At 38.7% G+C, this 26,478-nt stretch overlaps 1 protein-coding gene across 16 annotated transcripts in view; it reads left to right on the top strand.

Annotated features, from left to right (window-relative positions):
• PUM1 (pumilio RNA binding family member 1) overlaps positions 1 to 26,478 on the top strand; it is a 128,222-nt gene that overhangs the window by 3,814 nt on the left and 97,930 nt on the right. For all 16 annotated transcript variants that reach the window (XM_011230729.3, XM_019804591.2, XM_019804584.2 and 13 more), the window contains exon 2: positions 823 to 1,196. In XM_011230729.3, the coding sequence (XP_011229031.2) occupies positions 834 to 1,196 (363 nt within the window). In that variant the 5' untranslated portion in view covers positions 823 to 833. The remainder of the gene's footprint in view (positions 1 to 822; positions 1,197 to 26,478) is intronic.

The following is a 26,478-nucleotide window of genomic DNA, read 5'->3' as shown; positions in this document are numbered from 1 at the left end:
CCCACCCCCCAACAGCCGCTAAAAAGGTTCAGGCTAAGAACATTCTGTTGCTCTTCTTGGTCGGGGGGGGGGCTTAACTGTTTCTTCAAGGAGCATCCTGTGGGGGCACCTGGGTGGCTCAGCCTTTAAGCGACTGCCTTCAGCTCGGGTCATGATTCCAGGGTCCTGCTCGGTGAGAAGCCTGCTTCTCCCTCCAACACTCCCCTTGCTTGTGTTCCCTCTCGCTGTCTCTCTCTGTCAAATAAATAAATAAATAAAATCTTAAAAAAAAAAAGGAGCATCCTGTGAATATGTTGGACATTTTAAAGGATCTTTTCAAGTTTTAGACAGTCTTGAGTTATTGCTAATTATATATGGAGTTTGGATTTTTGTTTGGTTTATTGGCTTATGTCTGCTCTACTTGTAAAGTGATATTTTATAGAGCTCTTGTTCATTTAAGAAGTATCTGCAAAATTGGCATAAGGTGTAAATGAGTTGGATAGAGGAGCCATTGATTGAAGTCCAATTCTATATTGTTAGGTTTGGTAACAATATAAGCTTTCCTGGAGTTGCTGTATTGAATTCTGATCTCAGTACCTTGTCATATTGCCTGCCACCAACTAACTACATTTATTTCCATACCTGCACATATTCAGCAACTTAAAAATAGAGGTTTCAGTTTGGAAAATTGTGTATATATTATAAAATATTTAGCTGCTTGGTAGAAATTGGTTGTAGATTTGGTATTGCAAAAGATACGGGGCTAATTTTTGTCTTGGTATATATCAAGTTATGTTTTAAAAAAACGCAAATTTTAAACATTTGTAACCTCTTCGTCCTTAGGTGCTGGTGGAATGAGCGTTGCATGTGTCTTGAAGAGAAAAGCAGTGCTTTGGCAGGACTCTTTCAGCCCCCACCTGAAACATCACCCTCAAGAACCAGCTAATCCCAACATGCCTGTTGTTTTGACATCTGGAACAGGGTCGCAAGCGCAGCCACAACCAGCTGCAAATCAGGCTCTTGCAGCTGGGACACACTCCAGCCCTGTCCCAGGATCCATAGGAGTTGCAGGCCGTTCCCAAGACGACGCTATGGTGGACTACTTCTTTCAGAGGCAGCATGGTGAGCAGCTTGGGGGAGGAGGCAGTGGTGGAGGCGGCTATAATAATAGCAAACATCGATGGCCTACTGGGGATAACATTCATGCAGAACATCAGGTAAAAAAAAGTTCACTATTTCAGCTTTGAAACTCTTTTATAATCTCTGTTCAATTAGGATATGTGCTTTCAATGAATGTCTTTAAAAGCCTAAATTGCTAATTTCATTTGGTCCAAACTTAAAGAGTCATTTGTTTTAAAGGGTAAATGTTGTAATATCGTTACTGGGTCATTTATCATTCTGGTGCTAAATAGTAAACCACCAATTCATTTAAGAAAAGACAAGATTGTTTTAATGTCCGTGTGCTACATTTTCACTATCCTTTTTTTTTTTTTTTAAGATTTTATTTTATTTATTTGAGAGAGAGGGAGAGAGAGCAAGAGAGAGCATGAGCAGTGGGAAGAAGGAGAGGGAGTAGTAGGCTCCCTGCCTAGGGATCATGACAGCTGAAGGCAGACACTTAACTGACTGAGCCACCCAGGAGCGCTTTATATATATACTTTTTAAACCAAGAATACTTTTTTCCCTTTGACATATATTCCGTTAAGAACTGTTTGGGCTTTTTACAGGCTGCATCCATATTTTCAGAGCTTTTCCTGTTGGGTGTGTGTGTCTTTTGTTTTTAAGATGCTAGAGTTGAAGGTACTAGGAAGTTGATAACAAATTAGCTGCTCAAGTGAAATTTATTTGAAATGGAACTGGTGTATTTGATGTTTTGTGTCAGAGAGGAGTGGTTGTGGCTTTTAGGTTTCAACCATCTTTGTCCTCTTGTTCTAAGCACGTTTCATTTGATTAATTTTAACATGCTTTTACTAATCTAAAACCACAGCTGGAATCACAGCATATTTTACCGAGAAGAGTGTGTTGCCTGATCTGTGTTTCCTAACTTCCTCATAGTGATGAAAGGATTAGAATGTTTTATTCAGGCTATTCTTTGACATAGGGTATAGGTTGAATTTGCAGAGGGTTCATTTTTTATTGTCAGTGTCTGAGTACTGACTAGCAAAAAGAACGGACATCTTTCACTGGGTCTCTGGTGCTTCTGTTCTGCTTCAGAAATAAATCAGGTACGAGCACATTTGCAAATTTGAATTCTCAGTTGTGCTTTCCCTGACCCTTCCAAAAAAGGCAGTGTGTGTGCCATGGTTCTTTACTATAGTAGAAACGAAGAGGTGGAATTTACTTCTTATTCACGAGATTTATTGAGCACATTGATTATATATCTTTGGTTTATTGGAACAATTCTCAGCATTAGTGCTGCTTCATAAGAACCTACTATGTGTATGTAGGTGATAGACGCTAAGAAGTTAGACATAGGGGCCTTTTTATTTTTTTTTAAGATTTATTTATTTATTTTGGAGAGAGTGAGTGAGGCGGGGCGAGGGTGGGTATAGGAAGGGAGGAGAGAATCCTAAGCGGATTCCATGCTGAGTGCAGAGCCTGATATAGGGCTTGATCTCACAACCCCGAGATCCTGACTTTAGTTGAAACCAAGAGCTGGACACTCAACCGACTGTACCATCCAGGCGCCCCTAGGGGGCTTCTTATGCACTTAGGACACATTGTCTTTTTTGTTGTTTGTTTAAAGATTTTATGTATTTGTTTATTATTATTTTTTTAAATAATTAAAAAAATTTTTTTTAAGATTTTATTTATTTGAGAGAGAGAGAGAGAGAGCAAGAGAGGGAACACAAGCAGGGAGAGAGGGAGAAGCAGGTTTCCCACCAAGCAGGGAGCCTGATGTGGGGCTGGATCCCAGGACCCCGGGACCTGAGCCAAAGGCAGACGCTTAATGACTGAGCCACCCAGGCGCCCCTATGTATTTATTTATTTAGAGAACAAGTTGGGGGGAGGGGCAGAGGGAGAGGGAGAGAAAGAATCTCAAGCAGTCTCTCTTCTGAGAATGGAGCCCAACACAGGGCTTGATCCCACAACCCTGAAATCATGACCTGAGCTGAAATCAGGAGTCCCATGTTTAACTGACAGAGCCACATAGGTGTCCCAGGGCACTTTTTATCTTTAAGGCACTGTATTTCTTTCCTATTTGCCTGGAGTCTTGCGGGTGGGAATCAGATTTTATTCACCTCAATATCCCATTCCCTAGAATTTGGCCTATAATAGAGCATCAGAGCAAATCTATTAAACACATGAGTCCCTAATCCTTTGGGTTTAAAATAAAATTGGAGAAAAAGAATATTGTCACAAAGAGAAGGACCTTGAATGCCAGGGCTAAGATTTATTAATTCAGTAGGCCACAGGGTTTTTGAATGTGTATGTTTGGCTTTTATCCAGTGGTGTTTGGGAAAATTGAGTAGGTAGTGAGAGATTGGAGTGGGTAAGGATTGGTGTGAGCAATGAAAAAGAAGTTATGGGACTGAGAAATACAGAGCTTGGTGACTGAATTAGAAATCTTAGGTCCCTGGGAAAATGAAGTAATACAGGAAAAGGAATAGAGGGGGTATCTGGTTTGGGGACAAGATAATTAAATTTGGTAATGTATATGTTGGGTTTGAGATGTAGGCAGCTGTACATGTAGAGGGAGACCAAAGTAGAAGGTGTTTGGTTTGGATGGTATCTGTGTAGGAGCAAATGTGGAAGGCCTGTAATCTTTGCCTTATTTGGCTAAACATTGTTTAGAAATCATAAACATTGGTTTGAGAAATCTCTATTATAGATCTCGTGTTGGCTTTTCTAATGATAGGCTGTTGGGGAAAGCTTAAAGAAGAATCAGGGTGCTCGCCTGTCCTGTGCAAGGTGGGAAAATCAACTCTGGGTCAGTTTTTGGTAGAGCTCTAAGATCTAAAATCTGGTTGTGCTGTGCAAGTCAACAAGTGTTTATTGAAGGCTTAGTCTGGGCTGTGTCTTCTGCTGCGCCTTATCATAAGGAACCACATCTGACTTGTTGAGCAGTTTTATCTGGGTCAGTTAGCAAACTGGAGTCACTGTTAAATGGTAAAACCTGTTCCATACTCAGGGGCCTAAACCAGTGAACCAACTTGGAATTGGCACTCATCACAACGCAGTTCTGTTGGGCCAGACACATGATATAATGAACAGCATTAGAGAAACTAAGGGTAGTTGCTGTGTTGCAGATGTGGGCCACACACAGATCACCTCTTCTGCAGTCCTTATAGTGTATTATAATTTACTGGCTTTGGTGTTGATCTCATCTCTTGGTCTGAACTATTCCAGGGCAGAGACTGTTGTGTTTTTCATGCCCCTTTGTCAGGTGATGTCTGCAATTTTTGTGTTGACTGAATGAGGGAAGACCATAAGTTCTTCAGATTTGTCCCTGGGTACAGCGGTAGATCCTAGAGCTCAGCTGTCCTGCGGGGACGCGCATGGCAACAGGTGAGGCGGAGGTGAGTGTAGTATAATTGAAGAGTGGAGGGGCTTATCTCTAGTGGAGAATCACTGCCCTATCAGCCTTTGTTACTGACTGGAGGAGTAAAAAGGTGTTTGATCTGTCAGATGGGAACCACTGAAGGGGATAGAAACATTTATATTTTAGGCACATGGGCTATATTTCCTATATTAAGTCTCAGAACAATGCCATGGGGGAGGTAATACCGTTTTTGAGAGATGAGCAGGTGAAGCTTAGTTACCAGGTAAACCTGGTTTTGAAATCAGGTCTCTGTGATTCCAGTTCCCATGCTCTCTGTTCTGCCGCACCCCCTGCCCCCAGTTCCAACCTTAAAAACTAAATCAAAGCAAACAAAGCGATTGCAACAAAGTAGCACATTCTGAGGTCAGAGAATTAGTTGCCATATTTTGCTTGAATTTTAGAGATGATAAACTTGACAGTACCGAGAGGAATAGAAATAACGTTGACTTTTCTCCTAGAATTGCAAGAGTGTCTTTTTTCCACAAAAGCAGTAATGCAAAAGTCCATTTTTTTCTAGATTTGTTTTTTTTTTTTAGATGTGTATTTTGTAGTAACTGTGGGAAACGTATCTGTATCAAGACAGAGTGACTCACTATAAAGTGATCTACTTGCCAGCACATTCTGCCATAACCCTTGGGATATTAATTCCTGTTTGGTGGGCCTACTTCCTTAGCTTTTTTCTTTTTTTTTTTTCTCCTTTGGAAGGCCTTTGGCATAATGGAACAAAATTTAAGATCAAATTGGCCAAATGCTTTTAGCAATGAACAGGTGAAGTAAAGAATATCACAGGCATTTTATAGTCATTTCTCTCATTATTACTCTTGTTTATGAACAGTTTTTTTTACACTTAAAAAACCTTTTTTTTGTCACCCTTTGAAGTTAGGATTTCCCTGCCTGATGTAGAAATTCTGTTGGTGTCTTGAGTTTTCCCCTCTTTTAATAATAAGCTCTTTAAGCTGTGCCTAAATATATGTGTGTGTGTGTGTGTGTGTGTGTATACATATATATGCCTTTTAAAAATATTTAAGTTGTATTTTTGAAGTATAAACCTTAACAGATAACCATCATGAGGCTCTTTAAAAACTTAACAGCATGAGAACATGTGTTGAGGTGATAGGCACTACTTTAAAAATCTTGTTAGCTTTATTTACAATTTAAAATAATTTTAAATATTTTAAAATTTATTTAAAATCAAATAATTTAAGTTTAAAAATGAAACTGTTTAAGTTATTTTTGTTTTTTATTTTTAAAATATATTTTATTTTTTTGAGATTTATTTTTTTATTCATTTGAGAGAGAGATTGAGAGCGAGAGAGAAAGAGCATGAGCTGGGGGAGAGGCAGATGGAGAGGGAGAGGTAGACTCCCCGCCAAGCAGAGAGCCCAATGTGGGGTTCGATCCCAGAACCCTGAGATCATGACCTGAGCCAAAGGCAGATGCTTAACCGACTGAGCCACCCAGGTGCCCCAGTGTCACTTCTTTTAATACACTTTAATACAGTAAAATTATTGTGTTTGGCATAGTTAGAAACTTCAACGCCTCATTTTTGGGCCAATTTGAAGTCTTTGGAGGAGAGTGAGGGAAAGCAATCTCATGAATTTTTGTTTTTTTGGCCTGTAAAACTTACCCATAGTAAATAAGACAGCGGATATGGATCAGGATATTATAAGATATATATATATATATGGATATATATAGAAAACACATCTTCCTATCTAAGTAAATAGTATTATTTAAAAATCTTCCTACAAAAAAATTTGTGTATTTATTTTAAGTTATTTTTATAACCTGAGAACTTTTATTTTGAATAGTGTTGAAGGTTTCATCATGCAAAACCCAAGGTCAAGTCTTTGACTTGTTGTGATTGTTTTTTTCTCTTATTGTGAAATCTGTTTTCTCTGTGAACTGATATGAGATAAAGTGGGTGATGAAATAGGGAAAAATTTTTAGGATCGACCAGTTGAACTCTGTGGCCTCTGTACTGATTTTTAAGGGGCAGAGGTAGGTAACTCTGCTTTGGTGAAAGGAAATTAGAGGACAACTTCACAGATCTTTTTCATTTCTGCTGGTAGTTTATTGGCTCTAAGATAGATTAGTGTCCACCACAGGGTTGACAGCCAGCGGGAGATACTCTAGATAGCCAGGCAAAAGTCAGTGGATGAACCTTCTTTTTGCCTCTTTGTACTCCCATTTTCTTTCACTTGGTGGTGTCATCTTTTAGTGGTATCTTGACACCCACCCTTGATATGGCTTTCCTTACTCTCCAATGACTGTGAGTTAATCCTTACATTTGTAATTATTAAATACTATGTTACACTGGGAGGGAGCCCAGGTATTCCCCATACTGAAAATCTTGTCATTCCCTCGAGATTCTTTTCTATTGTCCCTGCTTGAATGATTGTGTTAGACTATGAGCCTCTTACCTTCCTGGGTAGATTGCTTAGATGTTTCAATATTTGGGCCATTGCCATTTGGTTAACATAATACCTTAAAGCTGAGTAGTCCGTGCTTTCATATTTTGCTTTACACCCGTACTCCTGGAGCCTTTTTCATTATATTTGGAGTTCACAAAGATTTAATGTTACATACTTGGTCAAAAGGATCATCAGCAGGCTTTCTTTGAATATAACTTATAGAACTGTTTTTCATTTTTAAGAGTAGTTTCCAGTATTAAAAAGAAAAATAGCGTTCAGTCATACGCTCTTCTCTAATACTGTGTGTTTTACTTGATCGTATGTGCTCCCTAAATGGCAACTTGCATTTATGATATGTCTTTGTTTCAGAAGGTGTTTGGTGTGGAATTAGGGGGAAAAATTATAGGACAGGTGGTAATGAGATGTAACAATGGGACAATAAGGGAATGTCAGAAAAATGGAGGGAGTAAATTTAGAATTTATAAATATGTACCAGAGGGATGGGTTATAGAATTTGCTCTTGGTGTCCCTGTGGCCAAAGAAGAGGGAAATGAATTATCAGATTCTTTTTTTAAATTTTTTATTTTTTGTTATGAGATTCTTAGAGAAAAACAGCAGTTATTTAGGAAGAGGTGTGTTTTAGATTTCAGTTATGGATGTGTTTGATTCAAGTGCTTTGTAAGTAAAGTAACGTGATGATACTGTTTCTCAGCACACTTCTCTGTTCTTGGAGAAGAGAGACACGTCTTTCATGCACGTGTCTGTTTTCTCTCAGGCACAGTGTTGCTGAATACTTTCTGCAGGCTGAGCCTGATTACAGAGTTATGCTTTTGTATTGTGGGGGAAAAAAAAAGTTCTGGCACTGCCTTAGAATCTATCCACCCTTGAAAAATGCCTTAACATTCGTAGAGGAACATAGGGCTGACAAATTAACACACTCCTGGGAGAGTGGTTAGTGCTGAAGATAGGGTAAAATAATTATTTATTTTTTTGTTGAAGGATTTCTGGCCCTCTTTGCTCTATTTTTTACGTTCAGTTTCTTCATTTTCTGGGTGTAGTAAGGAGACATAATGAGAGTGGCTTCTGCTCATTGGACTGCTCTGGCGGTTTGCACCCTGCCTACCACTGTAGTAAGGAGTGATGGTCAGTGATCGGCATTAGGCTGGGGAGTTTAATATTTGGAAATTTGACTAAAGAACTTGGGCCTGAAGGGTGTACATGGCATTGGTGATAAAACCTGCAGTTGAAGAGTTACTGGACCTTTTTCAGAGGAATGCTCTTCTGTGTTTTTTTTCATGTAATATTATTGGAGAACTGTTGATTTCAAAGTGACTTATTAATGGTTTCAGAAGATTCAGCAGAGGTAGATCTGTCTATTTATTTCCTTTAGTAAGTGCTCTTTTATGGTTAAAGTGCCCTTCTTAGTGTTTTTATGAATCTTAGGAAAATTCTTAGATTTGTGGAAATCGAGGGCCCTAAAGATTTTTTTAAATAATTGCTTTATTGATAATATAATCATCCATTTAAAGTGTACAGTTCAGTGGTTTTTTGGTAGATTCACAGAGCTGTCCAGCTATCATCACAGTTTTAGATATTTTCATCACCCTGCAAAAAATATACCCAGTAGCATTCACTTTTTCTAAAAAGGTTTTATTCATTTTTTGAGAGAGAGCTGGGTGCACGTGAGAGAGAATATGAGCAAGGAGAGGAGCAGAGGGAAACGTTCCCAAGCCGACTGACTCTGTGCTCAGCATGAAGCTGGACGTGGGACTTGAAATCACGACCCTAAGATCATGACCTGAGCCGAAATTAAGAGTCTGATGCTTAAGCAGCTGAGCCACCCATGTGCCCCAGTATCATTCACTCTCTAGTCCTCAGCAACCAGTAGTCTACTCTGTGTGGATTGGTCTATTCTGGACGCTTCATATAAATGGAGTCCTATCATACATAGCCCTTTGTGACTGGCTTCTTTCATTTAGCATTGTGTATTAAAGGTCTTTCTGTGTTGTAGCATGTATCAGTACCTCATTTCTTTTTATTGCTGAGTAATAACCCATTATAGGTATATACCACATTTTATTTATCCACTTATTGATTGATGGACCTTTGGGTTGTTTCCACTTTTTGACTGTTATGAACAATACTGCTGTGAACATTCACATAGAAGTTTTTGTCTGGAGATATGCTTTAATTTCTTTCAGATACCTAAAGATTTTTAAAGGTACGTAAGTCTCTATAGATATAAACGTAATGGAAATTACTTCACTGGTGGCACTGCTTTGTATTTTTTATTTATTTTATTTTTACTTATTTACTTATTTTTAAGGTGATTTTACTTTTTTAATAATTGGTTGAAACCCAGGATCTGAATCACAGATGTCTGGTGGCACTTTTCTGTAGGCTTAATCTTTTTTTTTTTTTTTTTAATGTAAGCTCTAGGCCCAGTGTGGGGCTCGAATTGATGACCCTGAGATCAAGAGTCAAGAGTTGCATGCTTTACCGACTGAGCCGGCCAGGCACTCTGTGTATTTTTTATTTTTTGAATTTTAATTTTTTATTGAAGTATAGTTGACATATTTTAGTTTCAGATGTACAACACAGTGAGTTGACACATACATTATGAAATGATCACCATGATAAGTCTAGTTACCATTTGTTATCATATAAACTTATACACTGTTATTCACTGTATTCTCTACACTGTACTTTACATCCCCATGACTTACTTGCAGCTGGAGGTTTGTATTTCTTAATCCCCATTACCTTTTGCCCATTCCCCTGAGGGCCCCCCAACCCCTGCAGCTACGAGTTCTCTGTATTTATGAATCTGCTTTGTTTTGTTTGTTCAGTTGTTTTGTTTTTTAGGTTCCGTATATAAGTGAAATCATACTGTATTTGTCTTTTTCTGTATGATTTCATTTAACATATTATCCTCTAGGTCCATCCATGTTGTCACAGATGGAAAGATTTCATTCTTTTTTTTTTTTTTTTAAAGATTTTATTTATTTATTTGACAGAGATAGAGACAGCCAGCGAGAGAAGGAACACAAGCAGGGGGAGTGGGAGAGGAAGAAGCAGGCTCATAGCGGAGGAGCCTGATGTGGGGCTCGATCCCATAACGCCGGGATCACGCCCTGAGCCGAAGGCAGACGCTTAACCGCTGTGCCACCCAGGCGCCCCCGAAAGATTTCATTCTTAAGTTTTATTTATTCATTTGAGAGAGAGTGAGAGTGTGTGTGCACAAGCGGGGGGCGGGGAGGGGCAGAGGGAGAGGGAGAAGCAGGCGCCCCGCTGATCAGGGAGCCCGATGTGGGGCTCTGTCCCAGGACCTGGAGATCAGGACCTGAGCCGAAGGCAGATGCTTAGCCAGTTGAGGCACCCAGGTACCCTGGTGGAGTGTTTAGGGTCTTTTCTGTAATAGTATCATGTCATCTGCAAATAGTGTTTATTTCTTCCTTACCAGTTTGGATGCCTTTTATTTCTTTTTCTTATCTGCTGTGGCTAGGATTTCCAGTTCTATGTTGAATAAAGTGGCAAGAATGGGAGTCCTTGTCTTGTTCCTGATCATAGAGGAAAAGCTTTCAGGTTTTCACCCTTGAGTATGATGTTAGCTGTGGGTTTGTCATATATGGCCTTTATCACGTTGAGGTGTATTTCTTCTATACCCATTTTGTTGAGAGTTTTTGTCATACATGGGCCAGGGCTTTTTAGAAATAAGGTTGGGAGGGTCAGTTTATTTACAGCTTTACACCATCGATTTGGAATTTTTCTAAGCAACAAGTTTTACTGGAACTAATGGTAGCTTCTCTGTGAAGTAAGTGTTTTCAGGTTAACAGCCTAAACAAACTTGTTTACAACCCTGGGAAGAGGAATGCTTAAATTACAGAGAACAAGTGTTTTCAGGGAACTCTACTCTTTAGATGTCATGAATATACAGTCAGTTGATCCACTAATGACAAATAATTTTTCTCTGTTAAAGGAAGTTCCCTAAGGATTTTAACAAGGGAACAGTCATTAACCTAATTCTAGTTATTGTATGTACTTAAAAGCACCATACCTGCTGTTAATTAAAAAATGTTCTTTAATTTGCTAAGAATTTATTGATTTAAATTGTTTTTTCTCCCAATTGGCCAAATTAATGAGATGCTACTTATAAGGGCCAGAAGCCTAGTAAAATTCAAACCAATGAAATTAATATATTGTTCTTTCTGTGAAAAAACCTAGTTTCATGAAGTGAGGAAGGCATTATAAAGAAAATTTCTTCCAGGGGGCGCCTGGGTGGCACAGCGGTTAAGCGTCTGCCTTTGGCTCAGCGTCTGCCTTTGGCTCAGCGTCTGCCTTCAGCTCAGGGCGTGATCCTGGCATTATGGGATGGAGCCCCACGTCAGGCTCTTCTGCAATGAGCCTGCTTCTTCCTCTCTCACTCCCCCTGCTTGTGTTCCCTCTCTGGCTGGCTGTCTCTATCTGTCAAATAAATAAATAAAATCTTAAAAAAAAAAAAATTTCTTTCAGGTGAGAATTTCACTGAGTGTCTACATTGAAATGAGTGCTGAGATGGGGCTGTGGTGTGTTTGGGTGACACAAATCAGATGAGACTAATTTTCTATTAAATACAGTTCCTTGTTAATTTATTATCTAGAAAATGGGCTTTAAGTTCTATGTATTAAGAGTGATGTACATGGGAGAAGGACTGGGAGGAAATGTGACAAAATCCTGCTTTTATTTGGGTGAGTGGGGAGATTATGGGTAATTTGTCTTACATGTTGTGTATTTTCCAAATTTCAAACCCTGAAATTTTATTAGAAAGAGAGAGAGAGTGCACGCATTAGCGGGGGGGGGCAGAGGGAGGGGCAGAGGGAGAGGGGGAGAAGCAAGACGACTCCTGATCATGACCTGAGCCAAAGGTAGATACTTAACCAGCTGAGCCACTCAGGCACCCCAACCTTACACCTTCTATTAAGAGCTTATTGGGGCACCTGCCTGGCTCATTTGGTAGAGCATGTGATGCTTGATCGGTCTCTGGGTCTTGAGTTTGAGCCCCACATTGGGCGTAGAGCTTACTTAAAAATAAATAAAATTGTTAAAAAAAAAAAAGAAAAAGAAAAAGCATAGAAAAAAAAGAGCTTGGTTTACTGTATTGAACGAAAGTGAGTTGGCTTATACATTTGCAGTGGAATTTTGGCATTGGAAAAGATCTTGGAAATTATTTAACTTTTTTTCCAATGCGGTAATCTCCTTTAATTATCTCTGTTTTAATAAAAAGAATGTTAGTGTTTTGAGCAGAGGTTGCTAGGATAGGTTGAGTGTATCCAGTGAGATCTAGAGGTGAATTTATTTTAGTATGGAGTACTGCCTTTCTGTATCTAGAAGTAATAATGACAGGTGATCTCCATAAGCGGTGTGTTGGAGCCATTCTCATCTGTTCTGCATATGAGTTGGATCCCTAGTTACTGTTGGTTTTTATCATTTCCATTTTATGAATGAGGAAATGCAAGGTCAGAAAAATGAGACCATGTTTTATGGTCTCAGATGATACATGTTGAAGGTGATTACCTCATGCTCTTGCCACCAGACCAGTCTGGAGACCTACCATTCTTCATCGTGGAGTAGTCAACTTTTCCCTAAAACATACATAGGCCTCTTTTTACACATCACACATTTTAAGCCCTAACTGCTGTGCATATATTAAAGTTTAGGGACAGCAGTAAGAGTTTAGTTTGTAGGTCTAATTATAGGAGCCCAGTATGGATGCATCATAATAGGTGCTCAGGGAGTGCTACAGTGCTGTTCAAAACTGAACTCGTTAGTGTCCATCATTCCCTACATCCTATTTCTGTGGATGCCATCCCCATTAAGGGCAACCTAGGAATCTTAGCTTCCTGCATCCAGTCTCCAACAGTTCCCAGGTTATGTACATATTGCTTTATTTGGTAGGCTCGTATTTCTTGCCAGGACATTTACAGTAGTCTTATGATTGGTTTTCTGTGACCACCCCCCTACCCCCGACTATTTTCTGTGTTGCCGCCAAATTGATATTTCTGAAGACATAAATCTTCTTATGTCTCATCCTTGCCTAAATTTTGTTTTGTTTTGTTTTTTTTTTTGCTTTTTAGTTGCTTTTAGAATAACTTCCAAGCTTCTCAGCGTAGCATAAATTAGGCCCTTCATGTTTTGAACCAGCTTATCAGTCTTTACTGGTACCACCTCATCTATACTGAAGTATGTGTAATTTTCAGAACAGATGCTGATTTTATAGTGTGTGTAATTCCTCAACATGGTTGAGCAATTTTCATTTACATACTTTTCTCTCTTTGGAACTCCCTTCCCTTCTCATCCACCTAGCCACTTTCTCATCTTTCAAGTTTCAACTAAAGTATCTTCATCTCTGGGAAACCTTCTCCTTGTTCCTCCTTTTTTTTTTTTTTTTAAAGGTTTATTTATTTTAGAGAAAGCGAGCGAGCGTGGAAAGGGGCAGAAGGTGGGAGAGAGAGAAACTTTTTAAGCCTCAGAGAGCTCAGGCTCACCTGAGCGCAGAGCCTGACATGGGGCTTGATCTCATGACCCTGAGATCATGACCTGAGCCAAGACCAAGAGTCCGGATACTTAAGTGACTGCGCCACCCAGGGGCTCCCCCCCCTTTTTTTTTTTTTTTAAAGTTTGGGTGTCCTTTTGGTGCTGTTGTTGTATTTGATACTCATTGAAGCATTCAGCTCCCTGTATTGGAGTTGAGTGTTTACTTTTTCTTTTACCATTGGGTGCTAGGAAGCTGTTTCAGTAAACACATTCTTGGGCTTAAGTCCAGACCTCCTGAATCAAAATCTCCAGTGATGAGATGCAGTTCATGCATTTTTTAAAAAGCACTCCCTGGTGATCTCATGTGCACTTTGGTTCAGAACTACTGTGATGGTTCCTCTTGAAGAATCTTTCGGCCTTGCATCTCCAGCACCTGGCAAATAGTGTATACCTCATAAATGATGAATGAATAAATTATGTTATCAGGGCATATTGAAGAGCTTTATTGAGTGGAGTATTTTATTTGAAGGATATTAAGATGTCATTTTGAATTGATAAGGTGTAAGGTGTAACAGAATGTGGGATCTTGAATACTGAGAGGCTTTTGGTGAGGCCTGAAGGTGAGGAGCCAGTTAGCATTTATTGAAGGATTGCATTAAAGAACTTTTACATTCATTCTTACCAGCTCTGCTTTTATGTTTTTGCTTTGCTTTTTTTTTTTTTTTTTCCCCTTGAGATTTCTTGAAACCATAAGGGGCTAGAGGAGCAAGGTTTACTCTCCTTAATTTGTAAAACTTTGAAACTTTGTGTCTGTTCACAGTTATAACACGTAATTGGAAAACAGTGAATAGTATGTGCTGGTATAGTTTAAGAAGATAGTTATCTATGAACGTAGGATTAAGGTTGTAATTTAACCATATATTGTCAGTGGTTAACTGCTTTTAAGACTAGTGACTCACTTGTCCTACTTGAAGCTTTTTAAGAAGTTTGGGTTTGAGCTTTCTATTGGGGCATGGTGTAAGGTACAAACTGAATTGTATTTTTATCTTATTTATTGTTTAAATTTTATTTTTTAAGTGATCTCTGCACCCAATATGGGTTTCGAAATCATGACCCCCGAGATCAAGAGTTGCATGCTGTACTGACTGAGCCAGCCAGGTGCCCCCAAACTGTGAATTTTTAAATGCACAATTTTTATTATGTATTATGGTTATGAATTTTGTTCTAAAGTGGAATTTTAAAAAGTTTTGAGATATAATTCACATACCATATAATTCACCCATTTAAAAGGTACTATTCAGTTGTTTTTAATATATTTAGAGTTATGCACCTGTCACCACAATCAAATTTTAGAGCACTTTGATTATGCCAAAAAGAAACTTACGTACCCAATACCAGCCACTGTCTACTTCCCCATCCCCTTAGCCCTAAGCAACCACTAATCTATTTTGTCTACATGGAAATTTTTTTATGATCTAAAACTTTTCAATAATTTTATCAGAGTTAAATACTTAACAGCACAGGTCATTTCCTTCTAGATGTTTCTTGCGCATATATAAACACAGATTCAGTAATGTGTTGTAGTTTTAAGCCAAATGGAAACATTGTAAATGTATTGCACCTGCACGTATGTGTGAACACACTGTATGATAGTCTTTTTGCCCTTAATACATTGTGGCTATCTTTTCAGGTTAGTAATAAATATCTTTGTATCTTCTTTAAGGGCCATGGTGCATGGAACTACAGTACTTTATTTTGACTGACTTATCCAGGGTCACTGAACTTCTTTTTTTTGGCTTTTGACATTCTAAACAATGCTGTAGTAAACAATATGGTAGTTTTATTTTTGTATTCTGCAGTCATTTCTTTAGAATACATTTACAGAGGTAAAATTGACAGATCAAACAAAAGAATGCATTTAAAATTTTGATACATATTTTCACGTTGTTCAACCAATTTAGAGTTCCACCAGCACTGTATAAGTACTGCTTTTTTCTGTTGGTATAAAAATTATTTTCCTAGATTTATAAGACTGCTTTTATATGTCTTTTAACTTTATTGTGTCTTTTGCAGTGCGGAGTTTTAAAATGTATGTATTCAAAAGTGTTGGTCTTTTGCTTTTGACTTCTTTATATACTTAGCTCATCCCTCACCCAGTCTCCTGCATTTCTTGTAATATTTTTGTAGTTCTCTTTTTATGTTTTAATCTGTAATTCATCTGGAGTTTATTTCTGTGTATTGTATAGGCAGGAAGTAGTGTTGTAATTTTACTTCTCTCACATTGGTAACTAGTGATCCTAGCACTATTTATTGATTTTAAAGACCTCCTTTGTAATTAATTATGTCTCCATATATATGTGGATCTCTTTTGACTCATTTGTTATATTGATACGTTTATTTTTTACTCTATGGCTAGAATTTTTTTAAAAATTATCTTTATTGAGGTATAATTGACATAAAATGCACGCATTTTAAATGTGTAATATGAGTACTGACATATCAGAGTATTGAACTGTGCGAAATGGTCACTCTAATCATAATGATAATTCCCATCTTCTCCAGAAGTTTCGTGGGCTCTTTTAATTCCCCCAGCAGTAGCTGTTGATCTGCTTTCTGCCTAGGCCTAGACTTTAATTACTGTATTTTAATGGCATTTGGAATGACAGTAAAACAATTCTTGTTATTTCTAGAATCACAGGTATGCCCCATCCCGGAAGGATGAATGGTCCTCCACAGATGCCTATAAAAGTTGCTCCTTCACCTCCCTCAAGTCCTTCGCTTACCTTCTCATCGAGATCTTCCATGAACATTATTTAAATTGCAGCTCTGTCCACTTTAATTTTCTCAATAGCCTTTAAACCATTTTGTGATTTTCTGTGTTTTCCTCAGTAGCCTTTAAACCATTTTGTAATTTTCTGTGTTTTCCAGAATGTTTGCAGTGAGGGTTTATTGTTTTTAGAATTCCAAATTACCTCAAAGACAGTAATTTTAATGGGAGGAAAAAACCCTATGTGTTTTGATTTTTAAATCCAATTTCATACATTATTCTGTGGCACCCATGGCACCCATAGTCTTTAAGTTTAAAACCTAATAAATTTGCTATACCTTAAGTTCCTCTCAACCCCAGGAGGGAAAACTTGATGCATCATGACCTCACAGTAATACAGACTTTAGGGTAATGAACTAAAGATAGTAACTGCTCGAAAAAGGAGCAAATTAAGGTTTATTCTTTGCATCATATCAGGTGGAATTATCTTTCTCTCCCTCAGGTGGAATTCCATAAAGCATTAAACCATATAAATTGATAACATGCCAGTGCTTAAAGATTATTTTGATAAGCACATTTTTTTTTTAAATTCAGAGGAGGTAGGAACTCTATTAAAATACATTCTTCCACAGATACAGTTTCGGATTTATGTATTATGTACTCTTTTAGGATCATAAAGTCCAGAACGAACTATTTGATAGGCTTTGTAGCTGCCTTTTTTTTTTTTTTTAAGATTTTATTTATTTGACAGAGCTCAAGCAGGGGGAGTGGCAGGAAGAGGGAGAAGCAGGCTCCCCACAGAGCAGGGAGCCCCACGTGGGGGCTCGATCCCAGGACCCTGGGACCATTACCTGAGCAGAAGGCAGATGCTTAACTGACTGAGCCACCCAGGCGCCCCGTACTGTGTTTCTGTAGCCTTTATGCATGAAAGACAATTGTGTCAGGACATAAAATCTTTGGGCTATAGATAGTATATTTTATTTTATTGTCTTTGGCACATAGTGTTTTAGAGAACCAAAGATAAACTATTTTTTTTCACCCTGCTGGGATACTTAAGGAATACTCCAACATTAGGACAGTTTGTTCAGGATGTGGTTTTTATGTGCTATATGAGTGAGACTTTTTGATCTGCATAGTTTTGTAGCTTGAGAAGGTTCCTCTGGTTATATATTCGGTTATTTTAGTTTTTTTTGCTCAGGAACTCTCTTTTTTTTTTTAGGACTACAAGTTGTGTCTTCATTATTTCTTTATAGCACTTGTCTTTTTTTATTTTTACTTTTTATTTTATTTTTTAAAGATTTTATTCATTTGAGAGAGCACACAAGCAGGGGGAGTGGCAGAGGGAGAGGGAGAAGTGGTCTCTCTGGTGAGCAGGGAACTCTATGTGGGGCTCGATCCTAGGACCCTGGGATTATGACCTGAGCCAAAGGGAGATGCTTAACTGACTGAGCCACCCAGATGCCCTCGCAGTCATCTTTTAAAAATAAGATTTAGTTAATTGTTGATTCACATACTATTGTAAGAAATAATATAGATAAATAGATAAATCATCACAGCTAAGATAATGACATTGATAAAAATCCATCCAATCTTAGCTATTTCCAGTTCTGGACTCGTGTGTGTGTGTGTGTGTGTGTGTGTGTGTGTGTGTGTGTATGTATGTGTATTAAGTTCAGTATAATTTTATCACCTGTGTAGGTTCGTATATTTACCACGGTAGTCAAAATACCAAATAGTTCCAAAACCACAGAGACCTTTGAGTAGCTCTTTTTATAACCACACCCACCTTCCCTTTGTGAGGTAGGGGTCCGGAGCTCCCCTCAACCCCTAACTCTCCAGTTCTCCAGTTTTGTCATTGCAAAACTGTCATATGAATGGAATCATCTTGTGTATGGGCTTTGGGGACTGGCCTTTTTTTGCTCTGCAGAAGGTCCTTGAGACCAAGTTGTTTGCACATTCGAACTTCTGATTGCTGCATACGGTGCCATGGTATGGATGTACCACTGTTTGTTTAAACTGTTGAAGGACATCTGGGCAGATTCTGGTTTTTAGTTGCTGCAGATAAAGCTGCTATGAACATTCATGTTCAGGTGTTTCTCTGAACATAAGTTTTCATTTCTCTGGGATAAAAAGGCCCAGGTGTATATGTGCTGGGTCATGTGATAGTTGCATGTGCAGTTTTTTAGAAACTGCTAAATTGTTTTCCAGAGTGGCTGTACCAGTTTGCATTCTTACCAGCAGCGTTTGAACAATGCAGTTTTTCTGTCCCCTTACCAGCATTTGGTGGTGGTACTCTTTTTTTTTTTTTTTTTTTAAAGATTTTATTTACTGGACAGAGATAGAGACAGCCAGCGAGAGAGGGAACACAAGCAGGGGGAGAGGAAGAAGCAGGCTCACAACGGAGGAGCCTGATGTGGGGCTCGATCCCATAACGCCAGGATCACGCCCTGAGCGTGAAGGCAGACGCTTGACCGCTGCGCCACCCAGGCCCCCAGGTGGTGGTACTCTCTTTATCGCAGGCATTCTGATAGATACGTAATGGTATCTCATTGTGGTTTGAATCTGTATTTCCCTGATCGCTAATGATGTTCATCTTTTTATGTGAGCAGTTATATTTTTTAATGTGATTTTACTGTTTCTTTCATATGATCTTAATTTATTAATAAAAACATTAAATTCTGTTTGATGAATTTCCTGTATTCCCTTTATCCTAATAATATTTGCAGAACTCCATTTATAAGTTTGATAAGAGATCTTTAATGTATGGATCAACATTAACTTAGCACGTGTTCACTTGGAAAAATTCTTTTTAGGAGATTTTGTTTTTGTGAGAGAAAGAGAACGATCATGGGGGTGGGCAGAGGGAGAAGCAGACTCCCTGATGACCAGGGAGCCCAAATTAGGACTCGATCCCAGGACCCTGGGATGACATGAGCTGAAGGCAGACGCTTAACTGATAGAGCCACCCTGGTGCCCACTTGGAAAAATTCTAAAATAAATCATTTTTTTTTTTTTAAAGATGCATAGAGCGAGCAAGCATGAGTTGGGGGAGGGGCAGAGGGAGAGAATTTCAAGCAGACTCCCTGTTGAGCCATGGCACCCATGAGGGGCTTGATCTTACGACTCTGAGATCATGACCTGAGCCGAAACCAAAAGTTGGATGCTTAATGGACTGAGCCACCCAGATGCCCCTTAATGATTTATTTTAAAACCAGATTTGGCAAACCTGTGGCGTCTGCGCTAGATCTGGCTTGCTGCCTGTGTATGTATGGCCTTCGAGCTAAGAATGGTTTTTACGTTTTTAAGTAGTTGAAAATAAAAACAAAGAATATATGACAAAGACCCTATGTAGCCCACAAAGTCTCTATTATTTGACCTGGTACAGAAAAAGTATCCCAACTCCTATTTTTTAAATAACAGCTTTATTGAAATGTTTTTCACATACCTTAAAATTCGTCCTTATAATTTGGTGGTTTTTAGTACATTCACAGTGTTATGCAACTATCAGCTATATAACTATAGGACATTTTTAGCACTCCCAGAAGAAACTTTGTACTCATTAGTAGTCATTGCCTATTTTCTCCTTTCCCAAGTCCTTGGCAAACACTAATCTACTCTTGTTTTCTGTAGATTTATTTATTATGGATGTTTCATATAAATGGGATCATATAATATGTGGCTTTTGTGTCTGGCTTCTTTCAGTTACCTAGTGTTTTTGGGGTTCATGCATGTTTATCAGTGCTTTGTTCCTTTTTATGGGCAAATAATATTTCTTTATATGACATAATTTTTATACATTCATCAGTTGATGGACATTTGGGTTTCCATTTTTTCATCTATCTTTTAATCTTTGACCTTTTCCTTCAGATTTGTTTACATTATTATTTATTTGGCTTACTACGTACTGCCTTGTGGATTTTAATTTTGCTATGAATTTTTGTCTATTCATTCACTCTTCCAATAGATAAATCATTTTCAGAAATCTATTTCTTCAGGATGTGATTTCTTTTTCCTTGTTAAGTAGTTTACTCCCTGTAGTCTCATGGTGACTTACTTCCTTTTGATCATCCTTGAACAGAGAAGAAAGAATCCTAGAGTTCTGGGCACAGATGGGCTGTGTGGGTGGCTGTTACATCTTCAGATACACAGTTGGGTGGCAGAGTAATGTGCACAGCTCCTTCTCCTCTTTGAGTTTTTAGCAGACTTTCATCTAGTGCAGCTTTGTTGGATATGGATGGGTCCTTTTGTCTTTGTTGTTGAAATAATTGGGAGTACCCCAGATGGATTTTGATCCCTCAGTCTAGGACACTGGTTAAGAGTCACACTCTGGAGTCAGTCTGCCTGGGTAACTTTGGGCAAGTTTTTTACTTTTCTCTGCCTCAGTTTCCTCCTCCATTAAAAAAGTGGGGAATGGAAGAGAATTAATAATTATTTCATACTGGGGCACCCAGTTGGCTCAGTTGGTTAAGCGTCTGCCTTTGGCTTAGGTCATGATTCTAGGGTCCTGGAATAGAGTCCCATGTCAGGCTCTCTGCTCAGTGGGGAGCCTGCTGCTTCCTCTTCTGCCTGCCTCTCTGCCAGCTTGTGCTCTTTTTCTCTGTCAAATAAATAAATAAATGAATAAATAAATATTTCATAGCTTGAGAATTAAATAATATATATTGCTAGTACATAGTAAGTACTAGCTGTTACAACAGTTATAAAAGGCCCTCCTGTTTCTGTTCTTTTTCACAGTGCTGTCCCTGTGGAAACTGCTTCTGGGTATACCATAATGAACCTTTTTATTTACTGGTCGCTGGCTGTTCCTACCCCTACTTTTTGTTGAGAGTATTTGTTTTTTCTTATAAAAGTAACTGCTCAATGAGCACCTTGGCTTATCGACCTTATCCCTTATTTTAGTTATTTAAGATGTTTTTTAGAAGAGGGTTGTTGGTTTGAAAGGTATTCATGTTTTAGACATAATAAATATTGTCAGATGCATTTTTAGAAGATTCTTTCTGATTTTTTTCATAGGCATTATACAAAATGTAGAAACTACCAAAGAAATTTTAAATTAACATTTGAGTATATTATCTTTTAGTCTTATTTATGTCTCTATGTGGAAATATATATGTATCTTTTTATATACACAGATTTGTAGAGTCTTTACACATAAACATTTTCTTCTGTTTAGCAATTTTTAAAATGTCTTAAATAGCTGTGTTAAATTCTGTAAATGAATATATGCAGTATTTAATGATTCCTGGTATATTTAAACTTTTTACCATTTTTACCACTTTTTTTTTTAAGATTTATTTGAGAGAGAGAGTGCGTACCATGTGCGTGGGAGAGGAACAGAGGGAGAGGGAGAATCTCAAGGAGACTACCCCTGAGCAGGGAGCTTAGTGTGGGGCCCTGTCTCACGACCCTGAGGTCATGACTCAAGCCTAAACCAAGAGTTGGTCTCTGTACTGACTGAGCCACCCAGGCATCCCATAAACTTTCACCACTTTTGCTATTACAATACCTGGTTGAAGGTCTTTTGTTAACAAATTTTCGATCGTATTTCTGATTATTTGCCTTAGCTAAATTCCTAGAAGTGGAATTACTGCATCAGAGGGCGTGACCATTTATAAAACTTAATGCATATTGTCAGATTTCTTTCTTGAAAAGCTCTAAAAAACCTGACAAAGTATTAAGCAGGATAAAAACCATTTTAAAGAAGCTGGCACTGAAGTCCTCTTTCTGCTATTTTTATCACTCCTAAGACTGAGGGTAATTTCTCACATTACAAATAATTGTGTGTAATGCATGTCATGTTTTTAATACTGTGGGAGTTACTTTTGGGGAGATGAGGTGAACTACAATGGCACTATTGAAAAGAGTGCAGTTTTACTTAGTGGTTGTTACTTCAGTAGTTAAGAGCAGTAATAAGACTTGTGTACCGTGGTCTTTGAACTTCGGCAGATTAACTAGAGTAGTCAAAATTAAGTACTCCTCCTACCTGGAGACTGATAATGTAGGCATACCCTGTAGCAGATAGTTTTCTCCTCCGAACTTATTTTCCAAAATTGGTAGTTTTCACTGGTGAAAAGTTGTACATCTTATCAGTTTTGTAATTTATAGGAAATTCTTATCAGTAACTGCTTAGGCCCATAATTTTTTTCTTTGACAACTCTTAATGGTAGAAATTCTTCTAAACCTTTTACGCCTACTCTTACATGTCTGTTAGCACCAGGAATGACAGAGTGAACCTCAGAACATTTGATGCTAACAAAACTTTGGAAAAGCCAGTTGTGTGCCTTTTTTGTGGATTGTTACTTTCACATTACTTTACATAGAGTCTAGTATTCTGCCGGTAGGATTGTTCCTGATTCCAATGATGGTAAATACTTGACAGAGAGAGAGAGAACACACAAGCACAGGGAGCTAGAGAGAAGCAGGCTCCCTGTGGAGCAGGGAGCCTGACGTGGGCCTGGTTCCCAGGATGCTGGGATCACGACCCAAGCCAAAGGCAGACCCTTAACGACTGAGCCACCCAGGCACCTAAATTTTCATTTTTTGAAAAGATCCTGATACTTAACAGATTTGCCACAACCTGATCTAAGAATTTTTGGATGAGTATTCTTCATTTATCTTTTTTTATTTTTTCCATATGATCATTTTTATTTTTTCCATGTGTCCTCTCTTGAGATTGATTTTAGAATGAAGTCTTTTACTGCTAATGAACACTTTTTGGTTCCCCATTTGCAATAAACATTTTTTGATGTAATCTATATAGTGGTATGGGAGTCTCTTTTATGTTTTTGAAATTTGTTCTTTTGATGGTCAGGAATATGCCATTTAGATATCTGGCTGTAGTTTATAGACAGAGATAAGGCTGATTATCTTTTTAAGTGTTTTTTAAGATTTTTAGTGCTAGAAAGAGCCTGCTGCATGAGGGGGCAGAGGGAGAGGGAGAAGCCAACTCCACACTGAGTAGAGGGAGCCCACTGTAGGGCTCCATCCCAGGACCCTGAGACCATGACCTGAGCCGAAGGCAGACCCCTAACGGAGCCGTGCAGGCATCTCAAGATTTTATATTTTTAAGTAATCTCTACACCTAGTGTGGAGCTTGAACTCACAACCCTGAGATCAAGAGTGTGCTGACTGAGCCAGCTAGGCACCCCTGATCATTATCTTAAGTTTTACACTTTTAATTAGGTTCTTCCATAACAATTTTAGTGGTTCCTTTTGTAGTTAAAATGACCTAGTCCTCGTTATTGATTTCAGCTTGAACATGATCGGTGAAATAAAGAAGAAAAAGACTGGCAGAACCAGCAGTTTTGAGGTTTTGGTGTTTAAAGGTCACTAGTATCATTAAATGATTTTGAAAATACATGTTCTAAATTTTACTTTCTAAATTGTTTTCTCTTATGTCTAGGAAGTGCTGACATTTACATGACGTGTATATATTCTGGTAGTCTGGTAGCAAAACAGTTTTGGTAACTTATAGTAGTTTATTACGTGGGTCTGTTAATCATTTTAGCAGAATGCCACAGGCACATTAGGTCATCTGTAACTCTAATGTTTTTATTTTAATTGCTAATGACAGCAGCAATCTTTATGATAGATAGTAAAGACGTGGAAGTTCATTCTGACCCAGGCTATTGTGGTGACTTCATTTCCCCCTTGTGAATCATCGAAGACAGTATCATTAATAGTAATCAGTTGCTGGCACAACTGTTTAACCCACATGTGCTTTTGTGCTTGCCTTTGACGAGAAGAGAGAAGTTGTAAAGACCTGAATTTGGATTCCACTTCTGATCTTGATCCATTGTATGACTTTGCACAAGTTACTTCGCTGAACCTTGGTTTCCTCATATATAAAATGGAAGAATAGGTCTATTTTGCAGCACAATGCCTTGAAACTCAGCAAACGCTGGTATTTAGTGTTGTTATTGACAGTGAAAACTAAGAATGGAAACATTCATGAATAAGGTCATGCAGTAGGGTTTGCATCCACTTAGGTCAAAAGAGTAGGTTCCCCCTCCCCCAGTAGTCAAGAAGAATGATCATTTATTTGAGGAACATAATCTTATTTCTTATTTTTTTATTTTTTTATGAAGTGGGTACCTGCCTAAGCTTACCTGCATTTCCTTCCTTCCTTGAGAAGGGTTGGGGGAAGAGGGGAGAGAGAATCTCCGAGCAGGCTCCACACCCAGCTTGGAGCCTGATGCAAGTCTTGATCTCAGGACCCTGAGACCATGACTTGAACCGAAACAAAAGAGTCCGACACTTAACAGAGCCACCCAGGCACCCTGAGTACCTGCATTTTCAAATTATGATTGTTAAAGACATCATAAAGCATATAAAGAATTTATAGGACACGGTCTAACATAAAGTAAGTCTCAGTAAATATTAGTTAATTGTTTATAACGCAGGTAGTAGGGTTGTAGAAGATGTTGTAGAACAGACTTTTAATGATTTTGTTTTTAAAGATCGAGTGGGGGAGAGGGGGGCAAGGGCACAAGCAGGGGGAGTGGCAGAGGGAGAGGGAGAAATAGATCCCCCGCTGAGTAGGGAGCTGCATCCCAGGACCCTGAGATCATGACCTGAGCTGAAGGCATTAAACCCAGAGCCACCCAGGTGCCCCTTTCTCTTAATGGTTAAATTCAAATTAGGTTAATTCTTATGTTGTTTTGACATACTCTGTCAGGGTTTCTCAAGATTTTATCTTTTTAAAAAATTTTGTCAGAAATAGCATAAGCAGGGTGAGCAGCAGGCAGAGCAGGCAGAGAGAGAAGTGGGCTCCCTGCTGAGCAGGGAGCCTGACGTGGGCACCAGTCCCAGGACCCTGGGATCATGACCTGAGCGGAAGGCAGACTCTTAACCCACTGAGCCACCCAGGCGCCCAAGATATTTTTTTTCTCTTTTTTCTTTTTTTTTAAGTAATCTCTACACCCAGCGTGGAGCTCAAATAACCCCAAGATCTAGAGTTGCATGCTCTACTGACTGAGCCAGCCAGGTGCCCCTGAAGTTTCTCTTGCTTTTGCTTGGGTTTTTCTCACAGGTACTTCCTTCTGGTACTGGTGCTTGGCACCAGCTCTTCTGCTTCCATTGTTCTGGATCTGTGTTAGTGAAGCAGAGCCATCGTGATCTAGGCTTGCCTATGCAAAAAATCCTCCAGGAGAACAGAGGTAGTTGTGGAGGAGAAAATCTGACAATTTAAGATTCAGTAGTCAACAAATATTTGAGTAATGGCAGTTTTAGTCTCAAGGCATAGAAATCTGTTCTAGTCAGCAGAAATTCAGGGCATTAAATGAAAGAACACCAGGGATTCTCTCTGACTTCCTAAGCAGGAAATGTACATGTGGACCTTCTTGGTGCTGACTGGGTGGCTGTTTCTATAGGGGTTCCATAGTCTGTTTCTGCTTTTTTCAACACATTCTTTCTCTGTGTTGACTGTTTTTGTTTTATGCTTATTCACCCGGTTATACTTGAATGAAAATGACAGCCACAACTGCCAGATATTTAGAGAACTTCATTCTCTCTCTCCATAGCTATCTGGTCCAAATGCTTACAGAGGGACACTATGTAGGTTAGTTTATCATTTCTCACCAGGTACTAGTGATTTGGCCATTTAGGGGAATACTTTTTGCTGTAGTTGTTGGTGACCAGAGGTGATAGAAATCATGAACTTATACTTTCTAGACAGGTGTCTTGAAACATGTCCGTTACAGAGAATGTTCAGAAAGTATTGATTTGTTCTGAGTGCACTATATAGCTCTCAGTTACTCTTTATTAAAATATAAACTTCCAGTGTGATTCAATAAATATCAGCTCAGTGATACCCTTGTGTCTGAGTTTGGGTCTTCTGTATAAGCAATGGAGAACCCGTCAAAGTGGTTCAAGTAAAGGGACATTCATTTTAAAGAGACACTGAACAGTTAAGGGACAGGAATGCTACCAAAGTGCCAAGAACCCAACAACTTGTTTTTTTGGGTCTTTTATTCTGGACTGCATGGTCTACTGGTATCTGCTTCATTCTGCTGTTTTTGTTCAATAATAGCTGCTTGAAAAACTGGTAAATTATAATTCGTAATATTTGGATCATGAACTTCTTACATTTGTGCCTGAGTCTCTTTTTTACCCCCCACGACTGCAATGTTGGCTTGCAAAGAGACAAACACCTAAATGGTGAGGTAGGAGAATCAGGAGACCAATAATGGCAGGGGCAGTTCAGGAATGAATTGTAGAAGGTAACTTTACTGAGATTTTGCTGGTGCCGCCCCGCCCCCCCC

The sequence above is a fragment of the Ailuropoda melanoleuca genome, chromosome 2 (assembly GCF_002007445.2).
Source record: "Ailuropoda melanoleuca isolate Jingjing chromosome 2, ASM200744v2, whole genome shotgun sequence".
NCBI lineage: Eukaryota > Metazoa > Chordata > Mammalia > Carnivora > Ursidae > Ailuropoda > Ailuropoda melanoleuca.
Note: the sequence above shows the minus strand (reverse complement) of the source record. Positions and strands in the feature narration are given on the sequence as shown.